The sequence below is a fragment of the Paroedura picta genome, chromosome 13 (genome assembly GCF_049243985.1).
Source record: "Paroedura picta isolate Pp20150507F chromosome 13, Ppicta_v3.0, whole genome shotgun sequence".
NCBI classification, from domain to species: domain Eukaryota; kingdom Metazoa; phylum Chordata; class Lepidosauria; order Squamata; family Gekkonidae; genus Paroedura; species Paroedura picta.
In genome coordinates, this window is record NC_135381.1 from 35,384,928 (window position 1) to 35,394,445 (window position 9,518).

A 9,518-nucleotide genomic window follows, 5' to 3' on the forward strand; every position below is an offset into this window, starting at 1 on the left:
CTTCCAACTCTATGATTCTAACCCGAAGAGCATAGAGTTGGAAAAGGGGACCCAGAAGAAGTCGTCCTCTCTGTGCCTGAATCAGCCAGGCTCTTCTATTTATTAAGTTTTAAATAAAAACCTTTAAATAAAGGTTTCGAATGGTTGCATAGTGGACAGAAACTCAGCAGGCGAAGCCTCTCACAGAGGGAAGCTTTGGGATGGGAAAAGATTTCTCTGTTGGAGTTCCGCCTGTTGGGACTCCTTTGCCTTAACCACCAATCAGTAAAATGATGTAGGATGTTACTGCATAGCTCATTCTTCGAGGATATGGGCCTTCATCCTAACTTTTGACAATTGCATCGAGAAGATACGTCGGTCAGACTCTTAAACTTCCTAAATCCTTCCCAACCTTTGCTTACAATCAGGCCTTTATCTGTCAGGTACCCAAAATCGTGAGGGAACTTTAACAAACTCGGAACCACAAAATTCCTCCTGGTTCTTTTGTCTAGCATGTCAGTATACTGGAACAAAAAGATCTTCTCTTTAATTTTATTTTTTATTTTTATTAAGTTTATTTTTTAATGCTGTTCCTTTCAGTGCACAGTTGTACTGATAATATCCAGGAGCCTTGAACTCTTTGGACTTGCTAGATTTTCAGAGCAGTTCAAGTTCTTTGTGTTCTCATACTCCCCAATCTCATTAATGTTTTAATTGTAAAAAAAGAGCTTCCTTTTAAAAATGTTTGCCAGGGCTCTCAAAGACATCCTTCTTTGGGCTGCAGTAAAACATAGTTTGGTGCATCAATGGCAAAAATAGCCTGAATTTTCAGAAGAAGTTGAGCCACAAAGATGATAGCTAGATCAAGGTCACTAAAGTGCTTTGACCTGGACACAGTGGCGAGGCATTCTCTGAGAATTGTGTCTTATGCCCTGCTTCTGTGTGCTCTGTGTTCTTTGCTTATTTACATATCAGTTGGCATTTGATGGACAAGAAGTCGGACCACTATTTCCTGTTTTAGAACTGGCAGCCTTTGTTTCAGTTACAGAGATCCCCTGCTGGGATGTGAGGGAGCAATGGAGAATGCAGAGCTGGCAGAACACTGGTGGGACATTTAGAAATGGGGCTGCCCACAATTCCTTTCCTGTGAGCAGACAGGAAGCCTATCAGGCCTTCAAGCCACATTCAGTCTTGCAAACATCAAAGTTGGTGATATTAATAGAATTTGTGGGGGACATTGCTGTATGCAAGTCTTGTGCTATAGTTCTTCCTGTAGGGGCAGGGTACCTCTCAAGGAAGCCCAGATGTGGCAGGTGGGGGTTTGGCCTGTTTATAGCCCACCATTGGATTGGAGTGCTATTTGCTAGTAGGAGAGCTGGCTGCTGAAACAAAGGTTTGGGCCTTTGTGGCCATAAAGAAATTGTGGTTTTCTGAACACTCTGCAACATGATGACACTCCTGGAGTCTTGACTGCATTCCAACTTGGGGGAAGGGAAATGACATCTGTGCAAGTTGAACGCTTTTTCCTGTTTGGAAGCCTCTTGTCTAGGGCTGATGTGTAATGATTCTTGAGCCATTTGGTTTCAGCCCCCTACAGTACAAGGGATGCTTGGGAATTTGATTCCAGAGGGAGAGGCCAGAACTGTAATAGCAGAACATGCTCTTCACTTGGCTAGACAACCCCTGAAAAAGTCATAACCTTTTCCTTACTGCTTGTGCAGTAACTCAGTGCCTTTCCAGAAGCCAAGTGTGCTTTTTGTCTCTGGAATCCACACCAAAGTGGTTAACCACATGTCCTCCCCTTCCTCTTACTTATCGTTGTATCCTCAGTTGTTGGCATGCAAACTTGGCTTTGTCCTCCTGGCAGTTGGAAAACCATTTGCTTTATCGCTGGGAAGGGTGTGTTGTTCTTGCTGTACATTGGAAAGACTTTGAATATCTTGCTCCCTGAAACCATTCTCTTCCTTCCATGCTTTTTCTTGCCTCGCCTATTATATTACAAAAGAATGATTTTTGTTTTTTTCCCAACTTTCTGCTGTGGTCTGAATGATTCTGTAGATACCAAAAGCATGAAGTACAAATTTCATGATGCTGTTCTTTCTCAGGTCTAGATTTTCTTTGTTGCCATTGACTTCCCATTCATAGTGGAAAGATCTGAATTAAGAATTCAAAGGGGTTAGTTGACTACCAGTCCCAGGCAATCACGGGAAGCAAAATAGTACAGATATTACCTTCACCTTGCCACTGCGATAGGGAAATGGCACATATGTGATGCCAGTTTTCAAGTGAGCCAGTCTGTCCCTCCTTTGAGAGCCAGTTTGGTGTAGTGGTTAGGAGTGCGGACTTCTAATCTGGCATGCCAGGTTCGATTCTGCGCTCCCCCACATGCAGCCAGCTGGGTGAACTTGGGCTCGCCACGGCACTGATAAAGCTGTTCTGACCGAGCAGTGATATCAGGGTTCTCTCAGCCTCACCCACCCCACAGGGTGTCTGTTGTGGGGAGAGGAAAGGGAAGGCAACTGTAAGCCACTTTGAGCCTCCTTTGGGTAGGGAAAAGTGGCATATAAGAACCAGCTCTTCTTCTTTGGACACATGTGCAATTCTGACTTTCTTCCATATGGCCCCTACGGCCTCTTTTGAGCATGAATAGAGGGGGAAACTGGCAGTAGTATAGGGCATGCATTTCCTAATTTTGTGGAAGAGAGCAGTTTGCCCCAGACACTACTCTAGTTTTTTCCATCCTGCTGGAAGAAGCCGCAGACTGAGCATAGAAAATGGAACAAGGGAAGCAAGCTGAGAAAACAGAAGGAGCTGGAAAGTAAGCCAAAGGGATGATGTTGGCTTCAGTGATTGAGCTAGCTGGAGTCCTGCAGGTCAGACGTGTCTACTTGGATGTCAGCTGTCAACTGTTTTGTTCCAGTGAAGAAAATAAAAAAAATACAATTGGTACTTGTGGGGAAATTAATTGCAGAAGAGAAAGTAACATTCTTTTGAGAATCTGAAGTTTTATCCCTCTGAAGAAGCTTGATGTGAAAGAAATTGTGGAGTTTCACATATACTAAAGATACTTTTCCTAAGAGCACCAATTGTTTTTTACTCGTCTTCTTCAGCTGTTGTGCTTCACAAGTCTGCAGGCTCTTTCTGCTGATCGCATGAGACAGCCAAACCAAGAACAGTATAGTGTAGTGCTTTTCCTCTCTCCAAATCACCAGGTGTCTTTCAGGTGCCCTCCCGTTTGAGAACCATCATGTGATCACTTTCCCCTACTAAATCTGACTTTTCACAGCACTGGGAGCAGTGCGTACCACCCATGGCCAAGCCTGGTTCTTTGCAGGACTAATGGTTCCTTCCTTGTCTTTGTTCAGAGGCAAAGGGGACCATGTGTAGAAAGGGAGCTGAGGGAGGGCCATCCTAGCAAGAGATCAGGGCATGGCAGAAGGAGAGGAAGGTGATGATGCCAGAGCCCCACCTGTCCGCCTCTGGGTGCGACGGATAGGTGTCTATTGCGATGAAAACCAGAAAACATGGCTGGTGGCATCCGAAGAGGCAAGTAAGAACATTCTTAGCAATTGTCTTTTTGATTATTTGGAGAGCACCTTTAAAAAAAAACATTAAAGCAGTCACTCAGGTCCATTTGTTTTGGGCTTTTCCCACAGGAGGCAGGCACACTGAAAGCCCGGATCAGAAGAGTCCAGGTCCCCCTGGGTGAGGCAGTACGCCCCAGCCGCCTGCCTGCATCCCAGCTGCCCCATATGTGGCAGCTTTCAGAGGGTCAGCAGTACAGGGACAGCAACTTCCGAATCTGGGATATTGAACACCATTTGCTAGTAAGGCTGCATGCAAACAACCGTCCCTCCCTTGGCTATAAAGCAGCATGAAACCAACACCTGGCTGTTTTTGTGTCTCTTGCAGATCATGGGGGTGGAGGAGCTGCTTCTGAGACGTCTGCCAAGCAATTAAATCTGGTGAGTGGCATTATTCCACCCCTTCCTCCTGCCCTTGTGCTCACATTTTCGCTTACAGAGGTTTCTTTTAATGCTGGTTTTTGTCTTTCAGGAGCTGTGACTCTAGAATGATGTCCCTGTTTGTTTTTATGTGGTCACTCCCAGCAGTAAAATGCAGCTGCCTCAGAGGCGGAGTGTGCCAGGCATCTCTTTTCGTGGCTCATGGCAGCACCATCCAAGAGCTTAGGACAGGCAGTAGCGGACGAGTGCCCTGGCCCAACTGAAATCACATGGGGGAGTTTTAGGTAGGCAGAATGGAATTGCCCCTCCCTAGTTGCCAAGTCAGGATGGCAGTTCACTTGAGGACGGGGTCAAGAACAGGGGAGAGTAATCATCAATGTGCCCTGCTTGTGACATTCTCAGAAGCTTTGGCCACTGTTGGAGATGGAATGTTGGACTCTTGGTCTGAGACCAAGCGCCTAGCCAAGAGCCAGGAGACTTAGTGGCCAAGTGTGTGGCTAATTTGGCCTGTGAACCTGTTGCAGATTTCTCCAGAAGCGATGTCATCCTTTCCAAAGTTTTACAGAGCACCGCTTTCTTACTCATTCCGAGGGGAGAACTTGGTCTCTCAATTTCCTCCACCAGCCAATATCAGTGCTTAATTCAATAGTCTCCCTTTTCAGATTCTTTTCCCCAGTTTGTTCCCAAGGTGACGCTGTTCCTACATCACAAAGAATGTTTCTCCTCCCAAATAAAGCCTTTGACTCACGCAGTCCCCCTAATGTGCTAGGCTTCCCAACAAAGCAGGAGCACACACTGATATTACTCTACTGGGAAAACTGCCTTGTAGACCGTGTCACTCTAAGCGTCATACCAGAACTATGGGGAAGGGAGGGGGGAAGGAGCCGAGGGGAACCCAGGACTTGCCAAATGGAAGAGCACTAAGCCAGTGCCAAGCAGGAAGAGGAGTCCTGCAAGTGGTTTCGGGGCACAAGCCTTTCCAAATGTGTTCTGTGTTTGTATAGTTTTTGCTTTACTTATTCTGGGGGAACAGGGAAAGGAGGGGCATTCATGCTGTGCCAGCTGCTCTAAAGCCCCAGGCATCTTTCCAGGTGGCTCCATGCCTCCAGACAGTTTTAAGAGGGAACTTCCTTGCTGTGCTGTGTTTTGGGGGTAACGAAGATTGTAAAGGGCTCTGGGGAACAAAGTGTTCATTGGCTTTATAAAGCTTAAATCAGGCCAACTTTTTCTTCTATTCTCCAAGCTCTGATAACAGTGATTTTCTTCCCCCTGCTCTTTCAGTTCTCTCAACATGTCTCAGAAAGACCCCTGCCAGAAAGAAGCCTGTGAAATCCAGAAATGTTTGCAAGGTATGCTGCAATGTCCTTTGGCTGTGCTTCAGTGCAACCAAGCATAGAGGCACCCAACAAGTGCTGAGTTTGTTATCCTGTCCTGAGAACAGAGAGTTAGATTCTAGAGAGCCAGTTTGGTGGTTAGGAGTGTGGACTTCTAACCTGGCAAGCCGGGTTTGATTCTGTGCTCCCCCACATGCAGCCAGCTGGGTAAACTTGAGCTTGCCACAGCACTGATAAAGCTGTTCTGACTGAGCAGGAATATCAGGGCTCTCTCAGCCTCTCCTCCCTCTCAGGGTGTCTGGTGGGGAGAGGAAGGGAAGGAGATTGTAAGCTGCTTTGAGACTCCTAGAGCTGTTCTGGCTGAGCAGGAATATCAGGGCTCTCTTAGCCTCACCTCCCTCACAGGGTGTCTGTTGTTGGGAGAGGAAAGGGAAGGCGATTGTAAGCCGCTCTGAGACTCCTTCAGGTAGAAAAAAGCAGCATATAAGAAGCAACTCATCTTCTAAATAGCAATTGTCTGAGGGAGTGCATGCACACGAAAGCTCACACCTTGAATAAATCTTTGTCAGTCTTAAATGAGCCAAATGGAAGGTGAGGATTTATGGCAAATTACTTGCCATTAGAGAAGAGTGAGCTCTGAAAAGCCAGCACAAACCCAGGGATAGCTTAACCGACTGGTGAGCAATACTGACCTCTGACTGGTTTAGCTGAGAAGCTGGCAGGGAGAGAATAGGTTGAGGCGACATGCCCACACTCTTCTAAATGTCAAGGGCAGAGAAGAAAAACTGACCTGCTTCTGCTTGGATGGAAGGGTAGTGCTTGCATTGCAGAGCACATTTCCGACAGTTCACAAGGCGGCAGCGTATGTGGAGGGGAGACTTGAATGTCTCCTCCTGCAGTGATGAAATTTAGGAAGTTTGGGAAGCAGTTGGGAGAGCAGCACAGAGAAGATCTGGGACTGCCATTAGAGTGTCAGACTAGGGTGTGGAAGATCCAGGTTCAAGTCCTCCCTCTGCTATGGAAGATAGCTGTGACCTTGGATCAGATGTTCCCTTTCACACTAACCAACCCCACAGTTGGTGTGGTGGTTGTGAGATGAAATGAAGGGAATGAGAGGATGATCGTGTCAGCCCCCTTGGAATCCCCATTAGGGAGAAAACCAGAGCAAATTCGATCTCAAAATGTAGCCCACAGAGCCATTGTGCCTGCAAGGCTGCCTTTCACTCACTGCTTGCTCTCTGCCCGCTTTTGCTTTTCCCAGCCAACAATTACATGGAGTCCAAATGCGAAGCCGTCCTCAAGGAGATGAGAAAATGCTGTGGCCGGTATCCCCCAGGCAGGTCCGTCTGTTGCTCCGGGTTTGAGTTAGAGGAAAAAGAGAGGCAGAAGCAGAAATCGGCTTCCAAAGGAACTCAGGGCTCACATGCCGAATGAAGCACTCGCCTTTGACGGAACACAGGCTTTTTCCTGGAGATTCAAAATATTTGCGCCAGCGTTCTCACATTATACCTCAGTGGCACTGTTTGCACCAGAGAGACTGCTCCAGGAAACAAACAAACAAAAAAAAAAAAAAACGGGCAGCTTCTGTCCCAGATGCTGGAGGAAGCCGGAAACAACGGCTCATCTGTTAGCAGTTCCGCCTACAAAATGTGTCACGTCTGTAGCCTTATCGTGACTAATTTGGTGTTTTGTGTTCACTGTAACCTAATCTATTGTCAAGAGTAGCAATATTCCACTGCAAGGTGAAACCTGAGCAGCCTTCTTTTTTTTTTTTGTCTGCAGGACAGTTTGCTGGAAATTGAGTTTTTGAGACAATCCGTTAGACGTAGTATGTAAATAAGTCTCCTGTCTGAGCTGCAGAAGAAACTCGTAGTCCTATCTTCCCAGTCTGTTCTGAAATCCTCTTCTGCCCCAAACAGATGTAAGATACGTTGGGGGCTTAAGCCCAGGAGCCAGAAGCTGATCCTCTTTCAGCTGGGCAATACACCGTCAAGTGAACTGTGTGCCTCAGTCTCCTCATCTCTAAAATGGGAAGGTCACCTGCCCTCCAAGCTGTAGATCAGGGGTAGTCAAACCGCGGCCCTCCCGATGTCCATGGACTACAATTCCCAGGAGCTCCTGCCAGCGAATGCTGGCAGGGGCTCCTGGGAATTGTAGTCCATGGACATCGGGAGGGCCGTAGTTTGACTACCCCTGCTTGTAGATATATTAGCACTTGAATCCAATTGCACAATGAATGCTGTCGTGGATGCTGTTGTGGAAGCAGCAATTTTCAGGGATACGTTATGGTGTGGTTTGTTTGGGTTTTTTATAAAGCAGTAGTCACTTTACAGAAAGCCAGAGTGGTGAGACATTAAAAGAAAAAAAAAAGCAACACATCCACACTCTGCTACTTGTGTGAGCAAAGCCTGATTTCAATTAAGGGAATTGAAAATGGCTTGTAGCATCTGCCTTTCCCCTACTGAGACCCTGCCGAACACCCCTCCCTCACTACCGGGATTTTGAGCATCTTTTACTGTTGTGTTCTTTCGGGTACGTCCCACTGTTGATGTAACTTCAAGACCACTGCAGTGTTCCGTGTGCATCGTAGGCAGGTCTTACCAAAGGCGGTGGAAAGATTTAAATCTGTATTAAGTCTCTTTAAATATGCTGCAAAAATATATGTTTTAATTGTAGATGTGTTTTTATTTGGGTGTTTGGCGCATCAACAGCGATGGTGCCCCCACTTGTCTCGTCGTTGACCAGATGGCGGCTCACTTTGTTCGGAGCTGTAGAGGGTCAGTGAGAGCCCTGGTCCAAACACCACCTCTGCCATGAATTCGTTATTTGGCTCTCATCCCCTCCGCCAATCCTCTTTCAGTACATTTCCTCTTTATCCCACCTTCTCAGGATCCTGGTGAACTGTGACTCACCTCATACTGAAATAAATGTTGTTCATTTGTAAGATACCACCGGAATTTCATTTGTTCAGTTGTTCAGAATTTCACTGTATAATAAGTGTACCTCTAGTTTACCTTAACAACCCTGCAAGGTACGTTAGGCTGACAGCGACTGCATTCAGGTGCCCAGGTCTCAAGTTGTTCTGGTGCAAGGGTCATAAGCAGAGGATGTCTTAGTTTGTCCTTTCTATTGATCATTTTATTTTTATAGCCTGGCCTTCCCGGTTGGCTCATGTAGGTCCTAGGGGAGCAGAGTGGGGAGTCTTGGAGCTTGGGGACTTTTGTATGAATGCAGACTTCTTCACCCTTCTTTAGGTGCCTGTACAGGAGAGCTCATACCCAGAATAAAACTTGGTTGGTCTTAAAGGAGCCACAAGACTCCCAACTTTGTTCTGCTGCTTCAGACCAACACGCCAACTCCCTTGAACCAGTCACTGCAGTCTGAGAATACAAGTTTATCATCCTCTGTGTTCCAGCGGCTGCTTGTCCCAGCCTGGGGCAGGCTAGCACAATTCTCTGTCTTCCTCTGACAGGTTTATCAGCTAATGCTGAACAATGGGAGGAAAACTTCCTTGGCAGTCAGCTGGGCTACTATGACTAAGCTTCTGCTGCTCACAGGCCCATGCACATGATAACACATTCTAGGGCAGTGCTCCTCAACCACTCCCTCCTCATCCTCCTCCCTGGCTGCTGCCTCGGGGGCTGCCCTGCCACTCTGCGGCGGGCTCACCTTTGGTGCTCTCCAGCGGCTGCCATGGCTGGGGCTCCCCCTCGACATGGCACTGCACAGCTGCTGCTGGCAGCGCCCCCCAGTGGGCGGCGGGAAGTCAGGGGCGCCAGCGGGAAAGCAAGTGGAGTAGGGGCTCAGGCGGCAGCAACGTCCGTCGGCAAAAGACTACACCCCCCCTCGGGCCTCAGTAAAATTATCAAGCATCCCCGTTGATAAAAATGTTGGGGACCACTGACCTAGGGGACACAGCTGATCTAGGCAACCTTCTCAGATGTATACTGGGACCCTGGACAGGGGTACTTGTGGCAGACCCATTAATGTGGAAGAGTTTCTTGGGGACCAGGATGTTTGAAAACCAATGCTCTAAGAGATCAGTCAGGAAAGCCCATGAACAGAGGCCACTTGAATGGATGAATGCAAGCTTCCAGTTTGCACACTGCCCAGTGCAAAGGATCTTGCTGGTAACACAGGCCTCTGTCACTTTGGGACAAGGCAGTCCATATTGGAAAGCCACCGCTGGTAAGAGTAGCAAATGGCTGATTCGGTTTAGCTCAGCTTTAACCCAGCCGCA

The 9,518-nt window shown here is 47.4% G+C and overlaps 2 protein-coding genes across 5 annotated transcripts; both read left to right on the forward strand.

Moving 5' to 3' along the window:
• The first annotated feature begins 3,365 nt into the window (after positions 1-3,365).
• MTCP1 (mature T cell proliferation 1) lies at positions 3,366-5,293 on the forward strand. 3 transcript variants are annotated; one of them, XM_077307328.1, is made up of 4 exons: positions 3,366-3,525; positions 3,636-3,806; positions 3,892-3,944; positions 5,226-5,293. In XM_077307328.1, exons 1-3 carry the CDS (start codon positions 3,409-3,411, stop codon positions 3,937-3,939), a joined length of 336 nt encoding a protein of 111 aa, XP_077163443.1. In that variant the 5' UTR covers positions 3,366-3,408; the 3' UTR covers positions 3,940-3,944; positions 5,226-5,293. The 3 variants fall into 3 exon arrangements, with proteins under 3 accessions (XP_077163443.1, XP_077163445.1, XP_077163444.1); XM_077307330.1 differs by lacking the exon at positions 5,226-5,293 and adding an exon at positions 4,089-4,217; XM_077307329.1 differs by lacking the exon at positions 5,226-5,293 and adding an exon at positions 4,036-4,114.
• Positions 3,892-8,226, forward strand: CMC4 (C-X9-C motif containing 4). 2 transcript variants are annotated; one of them, XM_077307332.1, is made up of 3 exons: positions 3,892-3,944; positions 5,226-5,293; positions 6,540-8,226. In XM_077307332.1, exons 2-3 carry the CDS (start codon positions 5,236-5,238, stop codon positions 6,710-6,712), a joined length of 231 nt encoding a protein of 76 aa, XP_077163447.1. In that variant the 5' UTR covers positions 3,892-3,944; positions 5,226-5,235; the 3' UTR covers positions 6,713-8,226. The 2 variants fall into 2 exon arrangements, with proteins under 2 accessions (XP_077163447.1, XP_077163446.1); XM_077307331.1 differs by lacking the exon at positions 3,892-3,944 and adding an exon at positions 4,095-4,228.
• Positions 8,227-9,518: the final 1,292 nt, after the last annotated feature.

Bases quoted from the DNA above. Each gene is read 5' to 3' on its own strand.
- MTCP1 (XM_077307328.1), top strand. From the start codon at position 3,409: ATGGCAGAAGGAGAGGAAGGTGATGATGCCAGAGCCCCACCTGTCCGC. The intron at 3,526-3,635 runs GCAAGTAAGAAC...CTTTTCCCACAG, and splicing joins GGCTGGTGGCATCCGAAGAG to GAGGCAGGCACACTGAAAGC. The intron at 3,807-3,891 runs GTAAGGCTGCAT...TGTCTCTTGCAG, and splicing joins ATATTGAACACCATTTGCTA to ATCATGGGGGTGGAGGAGCT.
- CMC4 (XM_077307331.1), top strand. From the start codon at position 4,146: ATGGCAGCACCATCCAAGAGCTTAGGACAGGCAGTAGCGGACGAGTGC. The intron at 4,229-5,225 runs GTAGGCAGAATG...CTGCTCTTTCAG, and splicing joins ATCACATGGGGGAGTTTTAG to TTCTCTCAACATGTCTCAGA. The intron at 5,294-6,539 runs GTATGCTGCAAT...TGCTTTTCCCAG, and splicing joins AATCCAGAAATGTTTGCAAG to CCAACAATTACATGGAGTCC.